The 25899-nt window shown below is 50.3% G+C and overlaps 1 protein-coding gene across 3 annotated transcripts in view; it reads right to left on the reverse strand.

Annotated features, from left to right (window-relative positions):
- The window catches only part of RANBP10 (RAN binding protein 10), a 66704-nt gene that overhangs the window by 4223 nt on the left and 36582 nt on the right, over positions 1-25899 (reverse strand). The window contains exons 4-13 of one of the 3 annotated variants that reach the window (XM_065898534.1): positions 14569-14736; positions 8396-8418; positions 6333-6517; positions 3823-3935; positions 2236-2344; positions 1987-2135; positions 1584-1794; positions 1225-1234; positions 727-922; positions 65-210 (exon numbers count right to left, since the gene is read on the reverse strand). In XM_065898534.1, the coding sequence (XP_065754606.1) occupies positions 65-210; positions 727-922; positions 1225-1234; positions 1584-1794; positions 1987-2135; positions 2236-2344; positions 3823-3935; positions 6333-6517; positions 8396-8418; positions 14569-14736 (1310 nt within the window). The remainder of the gene's footprint in view (positions 1-64; positions 211-726; positions 923-1224; positions 1235-1583; positions 1795-1986; positions 2136-2235; positions 2345-3822; positions 3936-6332; positions 6518-8395; positions 8419-14568; positions 14737-25899) is intronic. The other 2 variants (XM_065898535.1, XM_065898536.1) reach the window with 2 other exon arrangements.

The following is a 25899-nucleotide window of genomic DNA, read 5'->3' on the forward strand; positions in this document are numbered from 1 at the left end:
CAGTCACACTGCCCCACCACCAAAGGGGGGCCCATTCTGTATGAGGGCCTGGCTTGTCCTGTACCTGCAGCATCTCTGTGTGGGCCAAATTCTTGCCGTATTCCCGGCCCAGCTGCTCACTCAGTGCCTGCAACTCACGGCCAAACAGGATAATCCTTTCTGTGGCTGCCTGATTGCCCCCGCAGAGCTGCCGCCGAGGATGCCCATCATCTGCACCCAGAGCCCAGCAAAGAACACATCAGGAGGATAAAGAGAGAAAGGGAGGACTAGGGTGGGGTCCCCAAAGAGAACACGACAAGAAGGACCTTGGCTGGGGGTAGGGAGGGGTGGTGCAGCTTCTGCTAGAGGCAAGTGAGGGCTGAGAGGAGCAGGTGGACCATCCGGAGCTGAGCTCCTCTTACGTCCACCTATAGCCCATGGTCTAGGAGTCAGACGGGACTCAAGCTTGCCCTCTTCCCACCCTCTGCAAGATACAAGGGTGTTCATAAGGTGTCTGCTCTCACCAGCTCCCTCCAGCTACAAACGCTGGGAACTTATTCTGGGCAGCAGGCTGAGGCCTTCCCACCTCAAGCACCGATTCATGATTGGCTAAGGAGGCAGTGGACCAGATCTGGATAGAGCTTCTCCAGCCACCAAAGCCTGCCCATCCCAACCACCACAGAGGGGAGAGGACAACGGAACTGAGCAATGCCGCCTGTGGAACACCATGCAGGGGCATGGCCTTACCCATGCTGGACTCATCCGTCTGCAGGTCTTCATGCTTGTAGGCACCATTGACAATGCGTGTGGACATGCTCTCCAGCACACCATTGGGGTAATGTTCCGCCTCCATCTCCATCTCACTGTCGCTGTGGAGAAGGGTTGAGGTGGGAGTTAGCAAAGGGTATGTGACTGGAGCAGCCTGGTTGGGCCTCCATTTAGGCTTTAGCCGCAGTTTGCAGTGGGTAAACTGAGGCCCCCAAAGGGCATGAAAGGACAGCTCCCAGGCTTCCCAGGCTCTAATACTTGGACCCTACTGTGACACCAGCCATCCCAGAGGCTTGTTATCTCACTCCCACTCTGGTTGCCATGCTGCCTCTGTGACCGTCCCCACCCTGGCCCTCCTCTGAGTTGATACACCCCTTCTACACACTCCCTGACCCCCAATGACCAGGGCAGGTAAGTCCTGATAGGCATCTCTGGAAGCCAAACCCAGGTCAGCCCTGTAGCATGCTGGAAGGCTACTGAAAGCCACCTACAGTCTGCAACCTAAAAACCCTGCCTGCCCAACCTGGCTGACCACAAGCTAAGCCCAGTAAAAGCTCCTTTAGTATAGACTCTGGGGGCTCTGAGAGGCCTGGTATTCTTGGAGGCAACCACATTCTCAGTGTCAGTGCCTCTGGAGAAAGACAGGGCCAAGGAAAGTGGCAGCTGAATCAAGAGTTGGACCAGAAGCTGGAGCCAATGCCAGGCCTGGTGGGTCAGCGGCTACTATTCCAGGCACAGACCTGGGATGGAGGTGGGGGTAAAGGGCAGGGTGGCGCTCAAAGGACAGGCTGCAGTGGGGGCAGAGCAGAAGGCAGGAGGAAGAAGCAGAGCAGAACAGGCACCTGGTCTCCTGGTTACTGGTACTGCTGTGGGGCTGGGACTTGGTGGAATCTGTTGAGTTGGACTCGGAGTAATTGACTGAGGATGGAGATGAGGAGGACGAGGACGACGACGAGGAAGAGGAGGAGCTGGGCGGAGGGTATTTACTGTGGTTCTGTTTGCTCTTGGTGGAAGCGACACCATTGCTGCAGCTGGGACTATCTCCTCCTAAAAGCCGGGGGACAGTCAGAAGAGGAGGGGCAGCTTGCCATCAAGCAGAGCCCCAGGAATAACTACAGTGGTCCCACTTCCCTTCCCCCAATCCAGCAGCAAGCCCTGAGCCCATCCCAGGGAAGGGTGTATGGGTGGCCTTGCTTCTCCACACCAGTTCTTCCCAGAGCCCTCTGGAGAGTGGCTGACCTGTGTTGTGCATGTGGGAACTAGTGGGGCCGTGTCGGGGGCTGAGGCTTGGGGAGCCAGGGTAGCTGTCCTGGGACTTGGGGCTTCGGGAGCTCAAGCTGCGGACCTCACTGTCAGTCCCATTCACCATCTCCACAAACTGTCGGCACCTGCAGAAGGAGCAGAGCAGCAACGCTCTGGGCTTGGTCTGGGTTGTGTATGCCCACCACCAGCTGGGCTGTGGGGGACCTGACGGTGCCCCAAACTTACTTGAGCATGAAGAGCAGGTTGGGGTTGTGCTCCAGCAGCCCTGGGTAGAAGCGCTGTGTGGTCTCAATGGCCTCACCCACACGGCCCTCCAGCACCAGCTTCTGGATCTCTGTAGAGAGCAAGAATGCGGCAGTGAGTGAGGGGCCGCAGACCTTCCTCACAGCCACACGTCTACACACTGCCAGCCCCAAGCACGGACCAGCTGAGAGTCAGGTGGGCTGGCTCAGAGTGGCAAGCCCACTGAGATGCTCACAGAAGAGGCTGAAGAAACAACCTGGCCAACCAGCCCCACAACAGATCCTGGTTTCTGTCAAGTGTCAGGTAGTCAGTCCTCAAAGAATAAGAGGGGAAAATGAAGGGGGGTGCTCTTAGCCCAGAGGCAGCAGGTTGAATTTGGAGGCCTGCTCCTACGCAGTACAGGTTGCCAGGGACCTGGGCGGGGGAAGAGGTCCTGGCTGTGGGAGCATAATCTAAGGATGGGCATCCGGGCAGCTTCGTGGCCTGAGAGGCTCCTCTTCAGACAGACTTCTCTCCTCAGGCTTCACAGGGGGTTGCCAATGGGAGCTCATGGATTCTGGGCCAGTGCCCATGTCTCGGCAGTCTTCAGGGGCTGTGGCGCGCCCCCTGCTGAGAGAGGAGGTCACCCTCCTCACACTGGCAGCTCTGACGCTGACACCTCTCAGGCCGTCGGCATCGTGCTCTTGCCCTGGGGCCTGGTGCGTCTTGCTGGGAGCGACTTCTGGGTAGATCCCAAGTCTGGGATCCCTTTCCGACTGTCTGGCTGGGCGTGGCTTCTCTGGGAGACACAGACACATGCACATACACAGAGACGACAGGCTCAGAGTGACGCAAGCAGGCACACACAGACACACGTGTCCACACACACCTACTCTCCCTCACTCTCCTCTCCTCTTCCTATCTCCTTTCTGGGCTGTTTCCTCTTTCCCAGCACCCTCCTTCCACAAAAGAGCCCCAAACACGCAGTATTTGGAGCCCCAAACACGCAGGCTAGTATGAACACCAGGAAAGCTTCCTTTGGCTCCTTCTTTGTTGGTCTGCAAAGCCCAGGACCAGAGGTGGGAAGCAGAGAAAGGTCTACCACAGTGGCCACGGAGCATCAGCCTTCCCCCTGTCTGACTGCTTCAGTCCCCTCTCTGCCCAGGGGCAGGCAGAACTACCAAGGTTGAGTAAATGGTGGCAAAGGCAGGGCACTGAACTGGTAAGATGCAAACACACTCTTTCTTGAAGACCGTGAACAGGAGGCTGAGTGGAATCCAGGATGCAGGAGGAAGGAAACAAGCATGGAGGAAGATCCAGCCATACCAGGCCCCAGCCTGTGCCAGGCCATCAGAGTATGCATTAGGGAGGCTGCACCGAGACATTCCCATGCTGCTGGACTGTCCTTCTGGACAGTGTGGTCTTGAAAGAGGGACAGAAGGGCCTGGGGCTGGGCTGTGGGCTGGTCTTCTGGTGAGGACCTGAGCTGAACAGACTCCTGACAGGTTACCCAAGGCTGTCATGAGCCAGAGAGCAGAATTAGGGACAGGTGAGAGAGGGAGGGAGAGGGGAGAGGAGAATCAACCTTACTTTGTCTGTTCTTTATGGACGCTTGTTCTTCCTGAATCGGGGTTTCAGTCATTCGGGCAAAAGCCGTGGCCGTGGCACAATACCCATGATGCACCAGGTAAGATGAGACCATGCTAGAAAAAAGGAAATGCTCAAGGTGACACCTAAGAACTGCATTTCTCACCAACCCCCTGATGGGACAGACTATCTCCCTGTTAGGTCTTCCTTAAACATATCTTACAGGTGCAACCTCCACAGAATAATAAAGGGGCTGAAACAAATGAAAAATCCCCCAGTGCTCATGCAGTCAGGCAGAAGAGGGGCAGGTCACCACATCTGTCCTCACAGCTTGGAGGAGTGGCTGCAGTTTCTCTGGGATATGCTGCCCACAGGTGGGCAAGTATGATAACAAAAGTACATACAGAGGCACATACCATCTCCTTATAGAAGCGGCTGCCTCCTGTGACCTGAAGCAAACCCAGAGACTGCCGATAGTCTCTATGAGGGCTTCCTGGAAGGGCTGCCAGCCAAGCAGTCTGGCAGCTGCCCAGTGATGATGCATGCCACGTGCGTACCTTCTACAGACACAGGAGCTCCTCTGCAGGTGCCCCACGCGCCCGGCAGAAACATTCCAGCTCAGGTGAACCTGGCCCTCAGGAGTGTTGGCTCTAGACGGTGATGGGGAGCTAACCCACGACCCAAGTTACTCCACGATACACAACAAATTAAGGGCCCAAGAAGCCAAGGTGTCAGGCAGTAACGTGGCCAACAGGAACACAATCTTTGGGAGATGGCCCTGAGAAGCCTGATGCCCAGAAACCATTTAATCCCACTGGAAGCTGGCTAAGCAGCAGCACACGTAGAGTCCTCGTATCTGATGTGTACAAAAGTGAATACCTTGGTGTGTGCATATGTCAGTGTCATTAATATAACTGCCAACACAAATGTCTGAAGAGCTGTCATGCAGAAGGCACAGAAGTTCAGCTGTGTGTTCCCTCATGTTTTAAGGGGTAAATGAGATGATCCATATAAAGTGCCTAGCAAAGCAAGAAGTCAATATATACAACCTCTTATTATGAAATTATGTATTTATAACATTAATTATGAATAAGAATTATAATACTTATATTATTATAAACACAAGGTTAAAAATTCTTGACAAAACACGGTTCAGATGCACCCATATGCACGTCAGAGGTCACTAAAATGTACAGTCCCTTTGACTCAGTAATTCCACTTCTTGAAAGGACCCCCAGAAAATAATCTTAAATATGGAAAACTCTTTATGTACAAAAGGGTGACCTACACAAGCAAGAGAGAGGAAATAACCTGAACCTACCACCAAGGGAAGCCAGCCAAGGGGCTTGTGGCAAATGTGTCTGCGAGATAATACAGCCATTAACAATGTCCATAAAGCGAAGTTATATGAAATCACAGATATGAGTTATATGCAGGTCTCAGCAAATACTACATATGAACACACAGGCACACAGATACATACATGTAAACAAATATACCCACGTGCTGAGCCCAGGCCCTGTCAGCTGAAAGTATTAGTCCCTCCCCAACACAGCTGGGGCAGCCCCACCTCTCCCCTTGCCTGTCCCAGCAAGCCTGCTATGGGGACTGGCACCATGCTGGCCCTCCAAGGAAGGGCTTCTTATAAGTTCTGGGGGCTGGGGACAAGATGTAGTAGTGCTGCTATTCCTGAGAAGGGTCTGGCCACCTAGCCCCTGCCTCAGCCCTCCCATGGGGCCTGCCTCAATATCAATCCCTAAAGAAAGGAAGGCTACACAAAGAACCCAGTGTGCAACCCACCCCCACCCGCTGGCCTCTGGTACCCCAGTGTCTGCAAGGCAATGACCAGAGCTAGTAGAAGCCCAGCCCTTCTCGGCCCACCCCTGGGAGCCAAGCTAACAAACTAACCCACCTCCTGGCAGAGTGGGTACAGGTCATTGCCTCACTCGGGCCTGCAGCTGTCAAGTGGAAGAGAGAACCATATCTGGCCTCCCTTGGGATTCTCATCAAGGCTGTTTCCCAGGAGAGGCTGGGAATTAATCAGCCAAGAGCCAGCTAGGTCCTAGGGAGGACCCTCTTCACACCACCACTGCCACAGATGCAAGGGACTTAGCTGGATCTGACCCTGAGAGGTGACCTTAGGCCAGAGTCATGGTATGACAGACACTCCCTATGATGGAAAAGAAAAGTGCACAGAGGAAGATACCACAGGGCGTACTAGCACATCCTCTGCAAAACGACCTGGGGAAGGAAAACCGCCCTGCTGGTGATATTACATACAGGGCCTTCCGATCCAGTTGAGGGGGCAAAGGTTTAACTAGGAGCAGCTCTGGAGAACTGAACTAAGAGAGGAGCAGGAGAGCAGCAGGCAGAGTCATCCTGGGAGTGCCTTCCAGAAGGAACGCTACCCACTAAAGTTCACAAGAGCAGCTTGTAGCAGTACAGGGGCCTACAGGAGAGTGAGGCCCCTGGGACGGGGCAGGGCTGGGTAAGGGCAGGAGCGGGGCACTCACTTCTGCAGCACCGCCTGCCACTCGCCAAGCCGGGCACTGATGGGGAAGCAGTGGACAGTACCCTGGACCTTGGCACGCCACTCCCGCATGTAGTCCTCAATGTCAAACAGGAAGGGTTGCTGCCCAAAGTTGGCGTCCACAATCTCCCCAGGTGTCTGCAGGCCTACGGTGGGGTAGAGGTTGGCCTGAGGAGGAGAATGAAATGTCAGTTGGGCCCTGAGGGCAATGGGGCAGCAGGGCCTCGCCTCATCTCACCTCCGGCACAGAGGGGAAGGCGCTGGCTCCCGCAGGCCGTTGCTTTGGCTTTGAGAGAATTGCAGCATGGCTGGGGGAGGCACGGCTAAGCCACATTCTGCCCACCTCCCTAGCAGAGACACTATTCCCCAAAGTTTGAGGGGAGATGGCAAAAGAAAAGCAAGGCAGGCTCAACATGGAGTCTCTTGCCCTGCATCAGAGGCTGTAGTGTTCCCAAAGCCCAAGGGCCCCCTTCGGGACTCAGCCAGAGCACAGAGAGGCAGGCTGGGCTCCACAGCCCTGCAGGTGTGCCCGTGAAGATCTGCCGCAGGGGTGGATGATGGCTCCTCTCAGAAAGATCCAGGACCACGGATCCCTTTGCCACAAAAAAGGCGGGTATATAAGGGGGCAGGAAGGGATGCGGGGAGAGAGGAAAGGAGGGGAGGAAGAGGAGAGTATGGCCAAATGGCCAAGGGGGTTAGGTGGTATGGACCCCCTGACACTGGAAAAGGCTAAAGAAAGGCTGCTGCCCTTCCTGTCTGAGGCTCACTAAGAGGAGGATCTTCTGGCCAGTGAGGTTTGGGCATGTCCCTCTGGGTGTGGGGCTCCCTGCTTCCCATCTATTCCCTGCCTTGACCAGCTTTTGCCAGGTCGCTCCCTCACTCCATGCCTTCTATGGCTCCCACTGCTACAGCCCAATGCCTCACCAGCCTCCTCCTCATTGGCCCCAGGTCCCCAGTCTTCTCTTCCACCTTCCATCCTTAGACCACGTATCATTCCTGACTACCACGTGCCGGTACTGCACACTGGGTTCAGCCTTTCTAGCACTTGGCACAGAGTGCCATTACATCCATGTCTGGGTGTTTCATGTCATACCTCCACCACTAGACTCTTCCCCACTCAGGGTCAGAATTCTCCTCCTGTGTCTGTTCTCTTTCTTTGCTTAGGACCACAGCCCCTCTCTGGGGACTCCAGGTTGGAGGGAAGGATTTTGATACATAGACAGAGGTTCTAACAGGATCCTGCGTGTTGCAGTCTGGGCTTCAGAAGGCCCCTCAGATCATAGGGGCATTTCTTATTCCTACAGCATCACATGGGAGCCCAGGATCCCTAAGCAGTCCCCAGGGTCAGCAAACCTTTCCTCCTTCCAGACCCCAGCCAGGGCACACAGAGCCAAGCCAGGATCCCAGCATTCTGGGTGGAGGCCCTGCATGTGACAAGGCCTGTGATGACTCATGACAAAGAAGGACTGGAGTGCAGGAGGTGGGATGAGCCCTGAACGAAGCCAGCAGGAAACCTCACCCTTTCCTAAGAGGAGAAGAACCCATAAATCTCACCTCTCTGGCCCAGGAGTACCCTGCACAGTAGCAGGTTCAGTCCTCTAGGGCACTGGCTTTCCTCAGGGATCTTTGATGGGTATGCACAGGGACCTGGCTCCCTAACAGCTCAGGAACAAGTTTCTATACGAACAATTTTCTATACTCTGCACACAGGTCCACTAGCTATAAGCCACACAGAACTGGTTCAGACCAGCTGAACCATGGAGCTACCTCATCTCTGCCCACACCGTCCCCTACCTCCTAGCTGCCTTTGGAAATGCCACAAATCTCTGTCACCTGCTAAGAGTCATGGGGGAAGACCAGGCCTTGCTGCTGGAGAGAGGAGAAGGCTGGCAGGTACCACCTACTGGTACCTTCAAGCTGACGACACAGCACACATCGCTGGCTGGGGAAAGGGCAGGACTCCACACCCTGCACTTGCAGGTAACACCATGCCCTTTCCCAGTCGGCCCCCGGGGCCAGAGCAGGAGACCCAATAGTAGTACTTACCGGGAGGTCTGTGAAGGCTATACCTGTGGAGGGAAAGGAACAGTCATCAGGCCACCTGGTTTCCCATGCCTCTGTGGGCCCCGCGAGGGTCCGTCACAATGGCTGGGGGAGGGGCTGGTCATCACACCTCCCCTATGGTGAAGGACAAGCACTAGCCAGGGCTTGGTAGGTTTATTTTTTATTTTACTTTATTTTATTTATATTTTTAATACATTTATTTATTTATTTTTGGCTGTTTCGGGTCTTCATTGCTGTGCGCGTGGGCTTTCTCTAGTTGCGACGAGCGGGGGCTACTCTTTGTTGCAGTGCGTGGGCTTCTCATAGTGGTGGCTTCTCTTGTTGCAGAGCACGGGCTCTAGGCGCACAGCCTTCAGTAGTTGTGGCGCACAGGCTTAACTGAACCACCGCATGTGGGATCTTCCCGGATCAGGGCTCAAACCCATGTCCCCTGCATTGGAGGGCAGATTCTTAACCACTGCGTTACCAGGGAAGTCTCGCCTAGTAGGTTTACACCCTGGCCTTCCCTTTGCTGAGTCGCTTGGCCAGAAGTGAAGTCAGATATTTGGGTATTTGTCCACAGCATTTCTACCCTTTCAGGGAAAACCTGCTAGGAAGGACTAAACCCAAATGATCTACCCTGAGTCCTCTCTAGGCCTGATTGTTCTCTTGATCCAACATGTATTTATGGAGACCTGCCGTGTATGCCAGGCCCTTTTCCATCCATTACCTCATCTGATCCTCATACCAACTATGGGTAGCAGGCTTTCTTATCCCCATTTTACAGATGTGGAAAGTAAGCCTCAGAGGCTAAATGATTTGCCAGCAGTCATAAAACCAGCAGAAGCTAGTGGGACTGGACTCATTTCTAGTCTGATGCTCCAACATCATCTCTAAGCTGACAGAGCAGTGGAGACAGAGAGGGCAGCAGCTGCCCATCTTCAGCCCATACTTGCCCAGAGTCCCCAGAGATTCCAAGTTGACAAAGCCCAAGTTAACAGTGGCCTGTGTACCCTCTGAACCCTCCTGCCAAGAGAAGAGGCTGTGTTTCTAGGGACCTTAGTCCTAAATCAGAAGTGAGGGTAGAGGGGATAGGGACCCTAAATATAGGAACAGCCCTGAGCAGGAGAGGGGCCTCAGCATATCTACCAGAGCATTCATATTCTGCAGATTGAGAAATGACTCAAGGCCCAAGGACACTCTCCCAAGGGCTCATAGCCTTCCCATTTTTTAAAATTCTTATATCTTCTAGAAGCTCCTACGCTTTCGGCCTGAGAGGTTTTCAAACCACTGACTATTTGGAGGTCCCTGTCTGCTCCCTCAACTCCACCCCAAAAAGAAAGTGAAACCCAGCAAGACTGAAGAACAGGTGAGGGTCTGATGATAGGTCTCCCAGTAAACCTGGGGCCAGAATCCTGACAGCAGCCAAGTGAGCATCCCATGTTCTTCCTCTGTGCTGGGCACTGGAATCATGTCTTACTAGGAAGCATTTAATCCTCAAAACAACCCTGGAAGGTGTATACTGCCTCTGACACTAGTTTACATATGAAAAAACCAAGGCACAGAGAGACTGTTTACATTCTTTACTGGGCTATTTTGCTCCTCAGTGAAAGAAGTTCATAAACCCATGACCTTCCTGCCTGAGGCCACTCCTGAGCCCCACATGCAGAGTCAGCAGTCACAGAACTAGCAGGATGGAATCTGGAAGCCCCTCCGTGTCCACCCACCAGGTCTGCATGGGAGCTGCCCCCATGAATCTCAGTGTGGCCAGGCTAATGCTGCTGTACTCCCAGGCTCGCGAAGAAGCCCACAGAACCCTGGAAGAAAGTGGAGTCCAGTCTCCATCAATTATCTGCAGTGTGACCTTTGGCAAGCTACCCAACCTCCCTGAGCCCATCTGAAAAAAGGGGGTAACAATATACCCAACACCTCAAGAAGAAAGGAGAAACAGATTCTCTATGAAAGCTGCTTCATAAACTGTGAGGTCTAGGTACAAGTTGGCTAGAGTTGCGCCACAGGGTGAGACAACTGCCACATTTCTGCCAAGGGGATGACCTACTCGGGCTTGCCTAGCTCTACTCACAATGGCACTCAGGAAGGACAAGGCCTTGAGGTGCTTCCAGGAGGATGAGAAAAGAGGCCACTCCACCCCCTATTGCACTGAACAAGGGCAACATCGCTCCCTGTAGCCCTGTAGGTCTCTGGGAGCCTCCACAAAGACATTGTGATGGCAAGATCTGAGATGGCCCACGGGAAGATCTGAGAAGGGCCAGGCAAAGATCCAGGATGCAAATAGGACATTCAAACCTGCTGCTAAGAAGTACCCTGAGCCAAAAAGACATAGCTCAGGGGTCACTGAGGCTGAGGGTATAAAGAGCCTGTATAAAAATTACTCTGGGGACTTCCCCGGGGGTTCAGTGGTTAAGAATCCATGCTTCAGGGCTTCCCTGGTGGCACAGTGGTTAAGAGTCTGCCTGTCAATTCAGGAGACACGGGTTCGAGCCCTGGTCTCGGAGGATTCCACGTGCCATGGAGCAACTAAGCCCAGGCGCCCTAGAGCCCATGCTCTGCAACGGGGGAGGCCACCACAATGAGAGGCCCATGCACTGCAGCAAAGAGTGGCCCCTGCTCGCCACAGCTAGAGAGGTCCCACGCGCAGCAACGAGGACCCAATGAAGCCAAAAATAAATAAATAAATTTATTTAAAAAAAAGAAAAAGAATCCGCGCTTCCACTGCAGGGGGTGCGGGTTCCATCCCTGGTGGGAAAGCCAAGATCCCACATGCTGTGCAATGCAGGCAAAAAAAAAATTACTCTGAAAGCTCATGGACCACTTGTGGGTGAGACATCAGTCTCCAGTCTCCATTCACTCAGTGTTCATTTGTTCTCCCATCAAGTATTTGCTGAGACCTCCCAGGAGCTAGGCCTTATGACAGACAATAGGGAGCCAGCTGTAAGCCTGGCCCTAAAAGTGCTGCAAACTCCAGCAAGAGAGATGGTGTGCAACTAGTAATTACACAGACAACTGACCAATGACACATAGGGTGAGTGCTGTGACAGAGGACAACGGAGCAAATAAAAGGAGCGGGGCGGCCAGAGGCAGGAAACATCACTCTGCTTCTCTAAAGGGAGAAATGTTCTGAGGTTAGAGAGCAATGATTGGCTCACTGATCCTGCGTGAGATTCTGAAGTGCATTATATTGATAAGCTGGCTTGTGAAAAGGAAACAAGGTCATTAGAAGATTCACCAAGTGGTCTATCACTTTCATTGACTTTCCATCAAATTTCGTGATCTAGAAAATGCAGAGGACGGGTCATATCCATTTTTTAGTAAGGTCTCAGTAGTATCCTTGTGGACAAGACAGAAAAACACAAGATTCAATTAACATAATGAAGTGATTCTTAAATGGCTGGTGTCTACCTGGACAAGCTGTAGGCTGAAGGGCTCAAATCCAGCCTTGTCCTCTTCCAATATTTTTATATCTTGATGAAAACACAAATAAACATGTTTATCAAAATTTAGGTTAATACAATGCTGAAGAGGATACCAAATATTCGAGACAGAAAAAGCAAGACCAAAGAAGATCGTGACAGGCTTGAAAAATAGATAATACAGGCCTAAAGGAAGTTTTATTACAAGATGTGTGAGGACTTCCATGGGGTCTATATAAACATGTACTAGGGGGAACTTCCCAGGTGGTGCAGTGGTTAAGAATCTGCCTGTCAATGCAGGGGACATGGGTTCGAGCCCTGGTCCGGGAAGATCCCACATGCAGAGCAACTAAGCCCGTGCAACACAACTACTGAGCCTGCGTGCCTAGAGCCCGTGCTCCGCAATAAGAGAAGCCACCGCAATAAGAAGCCCGCACACCACAATGAAGAGTAGCCCCCGCTCATTGCAACTAGAGAAAGCCCGCTCACAGCAACGAAGACCCAACGCAGACAAAAATAAATAAATTAATTTAAAAAACCAAACCAAAACAAAAAAAACATATACTAGAGAAAGGAGTATTTTTATTTTTCTATTTTTTTTGGTCACGCCACATGGCATGTGGGATCTTAGTTCCCCAACCAGGTATCAAACCCATGCCCCCTGCAGTGGAAAGTGTGGAGTCTTAACCACTGGACTGCCTGGGAAGTCCTGGGAGATGAGTTTTTAAAAACAGTGTGAGGGGGCTTCTCTGGTAGCGCAATGGTTAAGAATCTGCCTGACAATGTAGGGGACATGGGTTCAAGCCCTGGTCCGGGAATATCCCACATGCCACAGAGCAGCTAAGCCCGTGCACCACAACTACGAGTAGCCCCCGCTCGCCACAACTAGAGAAAGCCTGCGTGCAGCAACAAAGACCCAAACCAGCCTAAATAAATAAACAAATAAATAAAATAAAAACAGTGTGAGGGTCTGGGCTGACATTAAGGTGGCCATGAGCTCCTTAGGGACCTAGGGATCTGACTGACAAAGAGCTTAGGGCCCAGAGGAGGGAGGTGCAGAAGGGACAGCAGATATGCCCCAAATCTTATGTCCCACAACAGGTGCCATGCTCTGAGCAAAGTGTGGACAAGCTGAAGAGATATAAGGAGGTCAGGTATTCAGAGCAGACAGGCAGAACTGGGCCTGGCTCGGAGAGGCAAGTGAAACAGGGCTTGGGTAAGGACTGATAGCCCATAATAGTGGCCCCTGGGACTCTGACAGCAGAAAAGTCAAAAGGCAGGAAATAGCTGGAGTCAGAGAACAGAGTGAGGAATGAGGAGTCATCTTGAGACCTTGGCCTTGCCCTCCAGCAGCTAGCTCCTCACAGGCTGGATACCAGCAACTGCAGCTAGGTGGCCATGGATTTCAGGGGAGAGTTTTTCCAGATGTGCACCTGGGTCAGCTCTGCATCGTCTGTGCTATGCTCTTGGCTGCCCATTCTAGGCTGTGGCATCTGACGGCCCTGTTGAGGAATGCTGGCTCCTGCTCGCTCAGCCCCAGCCACAAGTAAACCCCATTTCCACCCAGGTCCCCTGGTTTTGCCTGGGCTCATCTCCTGGAGAAGCTACAGAGGGATGTGGGGAGTGGCAGCCACCTTTTGACTGTCCCGCAAACCAGGGGAAGTGAGCCTCCTACAAGTTGGGTTCAAAGTAAAATGCCCAACTCCCTTTCCTGGCAAGGTCTGTGGTCAACCTGGCTGGTAGGGTTCTGCCAGATTAGAGACCTCTGCAAACCCAGGCAGGCAGGCCCAGCAGTTAGGTACCACCTCAGGGCCACTGTGGCCATGGGTTCCACTCACTTGAGGGCCAAATAGCAGTCAGCCCTACTACGGCAAGGTGTCAGAATAGCCAAAGTTCCCCTCTCTCTTAGTTTCTAATCCTAAATTCCTATATGTGTACAGGACTACTCTTCAAGGTATCCTCCAGAGTTCTCAAGACCTTCCAAGGACTGCTGCTTCTCCTGGGTTTCTGATCCTAGTTGACAGCACCACTAATCTAGCCACTTTACCATGTTCCCGTCTTTCCAGTGCACCCCATCTATCACTAAGCCCCACTGCGGCACCCCTAGTCCTTGGCAGGCCTGTTCTCCACTGCCTGCACCCATCACCACGGCCACGGCTCATGCCACCTGCCTCTTCCTCAGCCCTTACTCCAATCAGTCCCTCCTTCTCAGTTTAACCAAAGGGGCTTTTTCAATATAACTCTGTCCAGGTTGCTGTCTATTAACCACAAACAGGCCAGAAGAGATCTGACCCCATCTGACTCCAGCCTGTTTACCTCCTGTACTAGAGCAGCCCTCACTGTTGCTCCATAGCAACCAGTGCCCTGCAGAAGGGCCAGAGAAAGTCTGGGCCCAGGCGACAGGCATGCAAATCACTACCACTGTCAAGTATGTACTAGGGCCCCTCAAACTTCTCACTGACCCTAAACCTCGCTCCAACGAGTGTCACACAGGCCAGGAGCACGACCACGACATTGCTGCTCTCTCAGCACCGACCCAGGCTCGATAAATGCTGCTGAATGGATGGATTAACAAAGGGACCACTTCTATACCCTCCGTTCCCCTTGCAGGGCTCCAATGCTAGGAAATGACTGCAGTTGCCTTGAGCTCAGCAGAGGATCTACAACACTGCTTTGGCTTCAAAGCCTCTCACCAACCCAAGGGGCTCCACAGGGCAGACCCTCCAAGGTCCCCTATGTACCCACCAAGGCTGTGGCCATTCTTGGTGTAGAAGCAAGTGCCATTGATGAGGTTGACACAGCAGCCAATCACGTCTCCTGTAGTGAATGTGGGACCATAGGGCTGGCCAGTCCCAGAGGAGCAGAAGGAATGCCCATCATCACCATGGTAACCATAGGAATGTTTATCCCAACCTGTGGGGGAAAAGAGAGCAAGAGCTGAGGTGAGGTACTTGAGAGAAAAACAAGACAGTCACAGAAGCCCACCCAGGTCTGAGCTCCTCTCCCCAGCCTGCTACCACCTCACCAGCACTCCTGCCCTCTCACAGAGCCAGCTGTGGGCAGGGTCTGGCTATGCAAAATGAGCAGTGAGTTCAGCAAGTCACTGCCCTGAGGAGTTGAGGCAGCCCTACTGAAGAAGGAGCCCAAGCTGTGGTTGACAGGAACCAAAACCATGAGTGCCCCGGAAGGGACTTACCAGAGGGCCATGAAACAAGGAGGTGGTTGGGGAAAGCTTCATGAAGGAGAAGAGGCTTGAACTGAACTCTGAGGTGTATCATGGTTGTTGTTTTTCTTTTTTTTAATTTATTTATCTTATTTATTTATTTCTGGCTGCACTGGGTCTTCGTTGCTGCGTGCGGGCTTTCTCTAGTTGCGGCGAGTGGGGGCTACTCTTCATTGAGGTGCGCAGGCTTCTCATTGCGGTGGCTTCTCTTGTTGAGGAGCAATGGGCTCTCGGCGTACGGGCTTCAGTAGTTGTGGCGTGCAGATTCAGCAGTTGTGGCTCGCAGGCTCTAGCGCGCAGGCTCAGTAGTGGTGTCGCAGGGGCTTAGCTGCTCCGTGGTATGTGGCATCTTCCTGGACCAGGGATTGAACCCGTGTCCCCTGCATTGGCAGGCGGATTCTTAACCACTGCACCACCAGGGAAGATCCTGGTGGCTTCTCTTTGTTGTGGAGCACGAGCTCTAGGTGTGCGGGCCTCAGTAGTTGTGGCACACAGGCTCAGTAGTTGTAGCACACAGGCTTAGTTGCTCCACAGCATGTGGGATCTTCCCAGACCAGGGCTCGAACCCGTGTCCCCTTCATTGGCAGGCGGATTCCTAATCACTGCGCCACCAGGGAAGTCCCATGGTTGTTGTTTTTTTTAATGTTTTTTTTAACTTAAGTATAATTTACATGTAATAAGAGTCTTCCTTTTTAATTGATAGTTGAACAAGTTTTTTATTTTTTGAACAAGTTTTAACAAATGTTACCATCACCATGATCAAGATATAGAACATTTCCATCACTACAAAGAGTTTTTCCTCATGCCTCTTGGCAGTCAATTCCACTCCATGCACCCCCAAGTCTCTGGCAGCACTGATCTGATTTGTTCCTATGGTTTTGCCTTTTACAGAATGTCATATAAATGGAATCACAGAATTTGGAGTTTCTTGTGTCTGGCATCTTTCACTTAGCATAATGCATTTGAGATTCATCCACATTGTTAGGTGTACCAGTATTTTGCTTCTTTTATTGCTGAGTAGTACTCCATTGTATGGGCGTACCACAGTTTGTCCATTCACTAGTTGATGACATATAGTTGTTTCTAATTTTTCGCTATTATTAATAAAGCCAATAAATATTTGTATATAGGTCTTTGTGCAGATGTATGTTTTCATTTCTCTTAAGTAAATACTAAGAAGTGGTACTGCCACGTCACAAGATAAGTATATCTTTTACTTGATAACAAACTGCCAAACTGTTTTCCAAAGTAGCAGTACTGTTTTGCATTCCCACCAGCAATGAATGAGTTCACAATCTCACCAGCACTTGTTACTGTCAGTTGTTTTGGTTTTTTCTTCTTCTCTTAGACATTTTAGTAGGTATGTAGGGGCTTTAATTTGCATTTCCCCAATGTCCAAGGATGTTGAGCATCTTTTCATATACTTATTTACCATCAGTTTATTAGAAAATTATTGAATAGTCTATTCAAATTTTTAACCCATTTTTTAAAAAACTCGGGTTGTATATCTTACAGAGCTATAAGGCTATAGATATATTTTAGATACAAAATGTGTTTTGCAAATATTTTCTCCCAGTCTGTGGCTTGTCTTTTTCATTTTCTTAACAGTATCTCTCAAAGGCCTGCTGGGATTTTTTTTCTTTACCACTTTTTTTTTTTATTGGTGTAGAGTTGACTTCCTGCTGGGAATTTGATTGGGATTGTGTTGAATCTACAGATCAATTTGGAGAGAATAGATAGCTTAATAATATTGATTATTCAAATCCATGAACATGGTATACCTCTCCACTTATTTAGGTCTTCTTTAATTTCTCTCAACAGATTTTTAACAAATTTATTTCTAAGTATTTCACTTTCAATATTATATATATATTTTTAACAATAACATTGAATTTTTAAAATTTTATTTATTTTATTTATTTATTTTTGGATGTGTTGGGTCTTTGTTGCTGTGTGCAGCTAGTTGTGGAGAGCCACAACCACTGAGCCTGAGTGCCACTACTACTGAAGCCCGCGCACGACTGGAGCCTGTGCTCTGCAACAAGAGAAGCCACTGCAGTGAGAAGCCCACGCACCACAATGAGGAGTGGCCCCCACCTGCTGCAACTGGGGAGGGCCGCGCACAGCAACGGAGAACAAAAGCAGCCTAAATAAATAAATTTAAAAAATAAATTTATTTTTAAAAAAAGAGTACAGAAAGTGGGGCATCCTTGAGGGTCAAACAATAGGTTTTATTTTTTAAAATAAATAAAATAAAATTAGATTATGATAATGGTTGCACAACTCTGTAAACATGCTAAAAACCACTGAACTGTACATTTTAAAAGAGTAGATTTTATGGTATGCAAAATTTTATCTCAATAAAGCTATTAAACACACATGTATTTGATTTTTTATATATTCATCTGGTATCCTGCATCCTTGTCAAACTCACCAATTAGCTCTGGTAGCTTTTGTGAAGATTACAGTGCCCACTGGGAAAGGGTTCCTAAGCAAGAAGCCCCACTTCCCACATACAAAGAACATATGTGTAATTCAGAGAAAGCCAGGAGCACCAGAATTCAGGCTAGAGGCCTGAGTTCTCGGCATGGAGTCTCCCAAGATGGGCTATTCTGCTACAGTGCCCTGCAGCTGCTAGAAACCCAAACTTCTGCTCCAGTGGCCTGGGATGCCAGGGATGGTGGTGGGGCTCTCTTTATGCTGCTTGACCAGCACAGCCTTCCCTAAAGCCAAGCCCACTGCTTACCACCTCCTGAGGCCATGTGGCTGTGGGAGAAGACTGCCCAACAAAGCCACTGCCCATTCTAGCTGTCCCCAAAGAGTCCTTGTAGACAGACTGCTTGCTGTTCCTATGGTTCCTCTCAGAACTATGCCCACCGCTGCTGACAGGTGCTCACTGGCTCCTCCCTTTGGCCAGTGCGTCAGGGTTTGCCCATGCTTGCCCCTTGAAGATTTCTGTAACATTCTTTGGTCCTCCCCTAGCATACTGCTCACATCCTTGATCAATTCCTGTTCCTGCTGAGCCTCTCCAATCACCAGTCACTGTTCCTGGGACTGTCCCTGTCTCACTCACCACTTCCTAACCCTTCCCCCAACCCCCACCATCAGGAGTCGGTGACACAGGTGTATGCATATACATATATGTGTGTCTGTGTGTAGTGACTAGTTCCAGCCCACTTCTTTCTCACACAAGGATGATCCTGTGTGACAGATCTTTTATGCAGATTTTACTGTCTAGAAGGTAAAAGACACACACTGGAAGGTTTTTTTTTTTTTTTAAGCTTTCTCCAATTGAAGCAGTAGGTACTTTTTTTTTTGAAGCAGTAGGTAACTCTTAAAAAACTAATACAAATGTGGCCATTTGATTTATTAAAGCTAGAGAAATCATCCGGAAGAACTGTTTCCAACTTGGTCAGTGACTCAAGGATATCTGGGAGCTATTTTTGTCTCAGTGTAAGGGAGGTGCTCAATAATGATCACCAAAACAACAGATGCTTACATTTTCAAAGACCTAAAATAAAAATTAAAGTATTTTTGAATACTTTTCTTCAAAAATAAACTATATAATTATTTTGACAAACCTACCATAGAATTTTTGGGTTTTTAACTCAAGCTACTCAAGTTATAAATATGGATTTTAAATTTTTTAAAAACTAAAGAACTCAATAAAAAAAATATTTATTTAGAGTCAATTCAGGATTCACCATCACCTCAGTTTGGCTGAAAAATAGATACATTTTCCTGTTTTGTTTTTCTTCAATTTCCAAATGATTTGTCAATTATATAGATTTGCCCAGAGGAAGAAAATTCATAGTCCCTGTGACACACTGAATAAGGCCTCCGAAAGATGTCCTAGGTCCTAATCTCTAGAACCTGTGAAATATGCTAACTTGCATGGTAATAAAGATTTTGCAGAAGTGATTAAGTCAAGGCTCTTGAAATGGGGAGATTATCCTGAATTATCTGGGGGCAGGGAGGGTAGGATAATACAATTATGGGGTACTTGTAAGAGAGAGGCAGAAGAGTCAAGTCAGAAAAGGTGATGTGACGGTGGAAGCAAAGAAAGAATGAAAGACGCTATTACACTGCTGGCTATGAAGATGGACGATGGGGGCCATAAATGAAGGAATGTAGGTGGACTCTAAAAGCTAAAAAGGGCAAGGAAATGTATTCTCCCCAAGAGCCTCCAGAAAGACTACTACCCTGCTGACACCTTGATTTTAGGACTTCTGTCCTCCAGAACTGTAAAATGATTATTTTAAGTCACTACTATTGTTACAGCAGCAATAGGAAACTAATACAGTCCACTATGGCTATAGAAGTTTCTGAGCATCTGGAATGATCAGTGCAGAGATGCAACACCTCAGCTACTTGTCTCTTGCTCGTCAAAGTGCTATGAAGTTAAAAGCTTTTCAAAGAAAATCACAGAGCTGTAATGTATATTCAACTGAAGCTATCATTTCATAGCCAATATTTTTTCCAAACACAAGAGCCTGTGTGTGTGTATAAGGTGTATATGTATGTGTTTGAAAGGTTGCTTGGGTTAAAAACAGAATGTTATTATACAGCTCATTTAGTAACAGTGGCTGCAGCAGCAGCAGCAGCTTGGTTTAAGACCTCTGTGTTGGACTTCCCTGGTGGCTGGTGGCACAGTGGTTAAGAATCCGCCTGCCGGGCTTCCCTGGTGGTACAGTGGTTGGGAGTCCGCCTGCCGATGCAGGGGACGCGGGTTCGTGCCCCGGTCCGGGAGGATCCCACATGCTGCGGAGTGGCTGGGCCCGTGAGCCATGGCCGCTGAGCCTGCGCGTCCGGAGCCTGTGCTCCGCGGCGGGAGAGGCCACGGCAGTGAGAGGCCCGCGTACCGCAAAAAAAAAAAAACAAAAAAAAAAGAATCCGCCTGCCAATGCAGGGGGACATGGGTTCGAGCCCTGGTCCGGGAAGATCCCACATGCCGTGGAGCAGCTGAGCCTGTGCACTACCACAATGAGAAGCCCACCCGTAGCAACAAAGACCCAGTGCAGACAAAAAAAAGTAAATAAAATGAATAAATTAAAAAAAAAAAAAGGCCTCTGTGCTACTTTCCCATCCTCTGGAAAGAACATACATCATCCAACTGTCATCAATTAGTTAATAAAGGCCTACTCCATGGAGATGACAAAGTGAGGGTGGTGGGTGGTGTGAAAGGAGCAGAGAAGACATTAATATATAAGTAAATCAATAAGCAAACAAGAAAACACCTGGTAGAGGAAATGTGCTCTGAAGAAAACAAAGCCAGATGATAGGCTGGAAGTGGGACTGGGGATGAGGACTGACCAAGATGGAGTAGTCAAGTTAGTCCTCGCTGAGGGCTGACCCCTGAGCAGAGGTCTGCTTGATGAGAGAATCAGAAGGAAGAACTTTTGGGGTAATGGGAATGAGCTCAGCATGTCTGAGAAACAGAGCCAGTGGGGCTGGATCTGAGTGAGACTTAGGAAAGACTGGGAGCAGAGGTGACAGGGTTTGCTGGATGTGGGCACTGATAGTATGAGGGGAAGTAAGGATGACTCCCAGGTTTTTGTCCAGGCAAATGGGTGGATGGTGGTACCATTTAGTAAGAGACAGGGAAGATGGGCAGAAGGAAGAGATCTTTAGGACACATTAAGTTTGAGATGTCTTATTAGACATCTAAGCAGTTGGGTGGCAATACGAGGCAGGTGAGATGACTGTGGCTCATCCCAGATGTGGCAGGGCTGCCATGGGAACACTCACTAAACAAACAGTGGTGTGGACAGAAAACTTAAAATGAAGTCACTGGAGGATTTTCCTATGTGTTGTCCTCACACAATGGCTTTCTGTTTTTTCTCTGGGAGAAAAATTCAGGCTAGTCAAGGACTAGAAAGGGCAGAACAAACACAAGAGAAAGGCACCAGAAGCCCAAAATAGATGAGGACATGTTAAAGGGCACAAAGTTACTCTAAATGGATTCAGTTACCCCGCCCTCAATGAACCTTCTCCCCAGGGCTTGAGAAGCTGTATAGCAGACAGAAGCTAGTACTACCACGGCCATTCTTGAGGAATCGAGCAGACAGAAGAAAAACTACAAGGCCAAGGCCTAACTGCTGTTGCACATTCTGCAGTGAGTCTGTTTTTTGTTGTCAGTCTCGGGCTAAGGAGGGGGGTTTGGCCTCTGTTAGAAAGAAACACTGTAGTCCTGTGTGCCAGGGTAGCCAGTGTGGCCTGAAGGGCCCCTGCAGCCTGGTCCTGGACATAGCACTGTCCCTCCAAGATGGTAGGCCCTGGGCAGTCACTCACCTCCTCAGACCTTGGCTCCCTTCTCTACAAAATGAAAGGGGAGCAATTAGACATCATTGTCAAAGGGCCCTAGGTGTCTACTTGTAAGAAACATTCCAAGACTCCAAACCAATCAGTAAGTATGGTAATCCCCATCTGAGGGCTGAGGAAGCTGAGGCACTGAGAGGCTCCACAAAGGCCTGTGGTCCTGCAGATTACACTCTCAGAAGCTTGGGTCTCCTATTTTTTTTTTTTGGCCAAGCCACGCGGCTTGTGGGAATTTAGTTTCCCGACCAGGGATCAAACCCACATGCCCTGCAGTGGAAGCGCAGAGTCTTAACCACTGGACCGCCAGGGAAGTCGCCGGGTCTCCTATCTTCTGAAGAACATTCAAGTAAGCTCCAAGCAGGTACCCATGAGGGTGAAGATAAAACCTCCTCCTTCCTGGGGTGGCCCCAACCAATTGTAGGAAAGAGGAAGATGCTTTAAAGGTAGAACAGCATGAGCTCCTGAAGACTGGGCTCCATCAGAACAAACTTCAGGTAACCCCTACAAGGTTTCTGGACCCTAGAATTGGTCACCTGACCAATACTACTCCCTGTGGGTAACTGGCTGGGTTCCATCAACTTTTGAGAAGGGACTGGGCACAAGTGCCCCAGGGCTGCAAGAACAAACAGCAGGAAAGGGGAACAAGGAGTGCCAGGATTTGTCTGCCAGCTCCCCTTCACTGGGGGATAGCACTCCTTTTCCTAAGAAGTAGCTCCTTCCCTGTGCCAACCCTGTGGCTTCGGTGGGGACTGCCAATCCTAGTTAGCCTTCTCCCTGACCCAAGCTGGACCAGTAAGAGATCTTCCCAGAATTTTTGTACTAGGGAGCTGGGAGGAGAGCGGGTCTCAAAGCTCTATGCTGTCATTGTTCCAACTTCATGTAGAAAGCCAGTTTGACAGACTAAAGCTAATAAACAGAAAGCAGGGACTTTTAAGACAAGGACAGAGACAGAAAGAAAAGTCCCAGACACCATTTGAGTCCCTAAGACTTCGCTCCTCTGCTTGCCCTGAGGTCTGGCTGACCAAGTTGGTTAGAGATGGGATTCTCTACCTTGAAGCAACCAAAGTTCTCTGACTAAAGGGGCCACATCCAAGCATCTTTTTCTTTACCTTGCATAACACGTGGCCCACAGTAGGTGCTCAAGAAATGTATGTTGAAATGAAAAGGGAAATGGGTCAAGGGCTGGCAGGAAGCCTGAAGTACAAGACACTGGGGTCAGACCATGCTGACACACCCATGGGCAATCCTGGGCTTGACTGTGAGTTTTGTTATCGTGATTTTTCTTTTCAAGCAAAGCAAAGGAGTTAGAGCAATCTGCCTGTATCATGCCCCCTTTTACACAGACTAATAGTGAAGCCACTTCCGGACCTTTGAAAGAGGCTGCAGACCTGGCTCTATCCCTGGGAAAGGCATTTAACTTCTCTGGTCTCAGTTTCCTCATCTATGAAACAGGGCAGGTGATGCAAATATCCCTGCCAGCTCTAGAAGAATCCATGGTTCTTAGTCCTCCTCATTAAAAGAGTCTAGCAACTATGGTCTTTCCCATACCTCTGCCTGGGTAAGTCTCCCCTCCAGCCCCACCACCCTCAGCTTCAGTACAGGACCTCCTCCAACCCCCTATTCCTGCCCTGGACTCAAAGTCAACAACTTCCTAAGCGTGAGCCCTGGCAGGATAAGCAGTCACCCATCCCTGGATGGGCCTGGTGTGAAGCTGGGGTGATGTGCCCAGGAATTAGAGTTGTCACCCTCACCACAGGGCCAGAGCCAGCTGTCTCAGAGGACAGTGGGAGGTGAGGGCCAGAAGAAAACGAGGGGCTCAGCTGCCCTGCACAGCTATCAGGCCCTGTAGGGAGACAGGTCCAGGTGGCTCTGGGTCAAAGGATAGCTGGTGCTGCACGATAGGGACAACACTGTGACAGAGAGTGCCACCCAACTAACCATTCTTCCCTCTCCAAAGAGAATAAGCCCTGTCTCTCCCAGAGAGAATGGATGGATAGCCAGCCTGGTGCCCACATCGAAAAGCCTGTCCCTGCCACGTCAGACACCTATCAGATGCCAGTGGTGCAAGGAGAAGCCACTCCAGGAGGCTTCAGGCCAGGAGGCAGGAGGCCCCAAGTGCCCAGTTCAGATGCTCTGGCACCACCCACTTCCCCCTCCATCATCACTCAGAGGGGAACTCCCAATCACAGAAGTATGGGGGTGGCTGAGGAAATGGCTCACCATCTTGGCACTCCCAGATGCCATCCCTGGTTACAGTGTCCTCAAGGTGGGAGACTCCCTATAGGGTGCCAGGGACTCCAGCATGATTGCTCCAAGAGCTGCCCCATGCCACTCCCACCTGGCAGGACACGTCAAGGGCCTCAGTCCCAGGGGAACTAGGAATGGAGAGGACTCCTACTTCTGAGTAGAAAGATTTCCACATCATCAGCACATTAGCACAGAAACCTGGAAGGGGACTGGTACTGCGCCTGTCCACTAGGTTCTAGTCCTAGCCCGCAAATGACCAACACACAGGGTCCAGCTGAGGCATCACAAACTAGCCTAAGCGCTAATCCCCATGCCACCAAATCAGCCATCTCTCCCCAAGAAATGGATCCTGATCATCACTGGACTTTGGGATCAGAAAGACTTGGGTTTGAATCCCAATTCTGTCTCTTCTTAGCCCTCTGAGTTCCCTTGGCTGAACTCTTTCAGGGTTGGTGGAAGATTAAATGAGAATGGACATGGAACACCAGCCTATAGGAGGCACTCCCTGGCAAGTTTCCCTGCCCTCTCTGTCTCTAACACCAGCTCCATGGTCAAGCCGGGCACTTCGGACTTCCTGCTCCTTTCTTTCCTGAGGGAGCGAGCAGGGTGGAGCTGGCTTTCCTAACAGCCCGCCAACGGCAGCCCTAGGCCTGTTCCACTCTTACTTGTCCCCAGTTTCCTGGGGAGGTCACCTGGCCCTCGGAGCAGTCGGCAGAGTTCAACAGCCATGTCATTCATGGGGCTGGCTATGGAAGGAAGACGCTGGGCTGGCTTAGCCAGGGTGCTTCCTAAACCTGGGGTCACTGTGGAGAGAGCACATATGTCATAGGAGACCTCATGGCAGGGCTGCTTCTCAAGGATGGTCACTCACTCAGAGTCACCACTCCCTGGAAATCCATCAGACAAATGTTTTCCCCATAACCTCAAATATCTTAAAAAGTCTGATAGGACCCACTGCCTGGAGCAGCTCGACAATGGATAATGGGAAAGCAAAAGAGATTCTCTCATTCAGCAAACTCCGTGTGGTGGCATCAGGAAGTCCCGTCATAGTACTCACAAGACTGTTACCCCAAGTTCTAGGAACCTTGGGACCAAGGAACAGGACCAACACAAGCCTAAGGTGATGCTTCTGGCAGCTCCAGGCCAAAGGGGCCAGGGGTGCCCTGGAGGGTCTTCTCTTTACGGTAGTTCAACATGAAAGCCAAGGCAAAGAGGGCAGGAGAAAAAGGCTATCTCTGCAGATAGCTGTGACACCAGGTAGAGCCTGCCCTCATAGGGGCACCCAGGCCCTACACTGAGATAGATGTCAGCCTGAAGCCATGGGCAGGGTGAGGGACTGTACAGCCAGCACCTGCATATAAAGGGGACTTCTACAGGTCATATTCCTCCCCAACCCTGACAGAAATAGATACCTGATTGCCAGGAGAGGCCCAGGGACATCCAGGGTGGGTCTTGCTGGGTCTGGCTAAGACATGGCTCAAGTGGCATCTGGCACATTTGGCAGGGCTACCTGCCAACACCTCAGGCTCCCAGAGAACAGGCTGGGTCTGTCATCCATGCTCAATCAGGCTAAGGAAAGGGGTGAACTGTCCCACTAAACTGAGGTACAACCTCAGCTCCCAGGCCTTGGTATCTCTCCTCTGGGATTGGGTTTGGCTTGTCCTTATTTCCGCTAAGGTCCTTTCGAACTTCTGGGGAAAGTTAGTGGACAGATGACCCCTGGTAATGTAGGAGCCTGTGACTTTCTGCACATACTGCCAGATCCTGAGAAATGGGCATGCATAAAACCCTTCGAAAAGAAGGCCCAGCGTGGTAGTCCAGTATTTCCAGGACCCCTAGATACAGACTCCCTCAAGGAGGCAACAAGAAGTTGAGCAGTAACTGGTCCCCACTCAGCTCCACCCTCATGTGGCCCCAACCTCCAGCCACACCAGATGACACTTGATAATCTCTGTTTTCAGAGACTGACAAACTCAGGTTTCAGAACTGGCTCTTCTGCTGTCGATGAAACCTCTTATCTCAAAGGACTTAACTTGCCCTGAAAAACACAGCCTTAAATCCAAAAATTTTACCTCTGTGCTACAGAGAGGTAGGAGCTGGTATCTGGAAGAAGAAAACAGGATACTGTAGACAAGAAATCCCCAGGCCCAGGAATAATAACTTATTTGTTATCTTAGCTGCCTCATTTCAAAAGGCTGCCAAGGAGCCCTGATACACTGTGGTAATACAGCTCTCCCTGTGGGTGAGGTAAGAAAGGCCCATGGAAAAGGACCACGGGCTTAACTGGC

This window comes from Phocoena phocoena, chromosome 20 (genome assembly GCF_963924675.1).
Source record: "Phocoena phocoena chromosome 20, mPhoPho1.1, whole genome shotgun sequence".
NCBI lineage: Eukaryota > Metazoa > Chordata > Mammalia > Artiodactyla > Phocoenidae > Phocoena > Phocoena phocoena.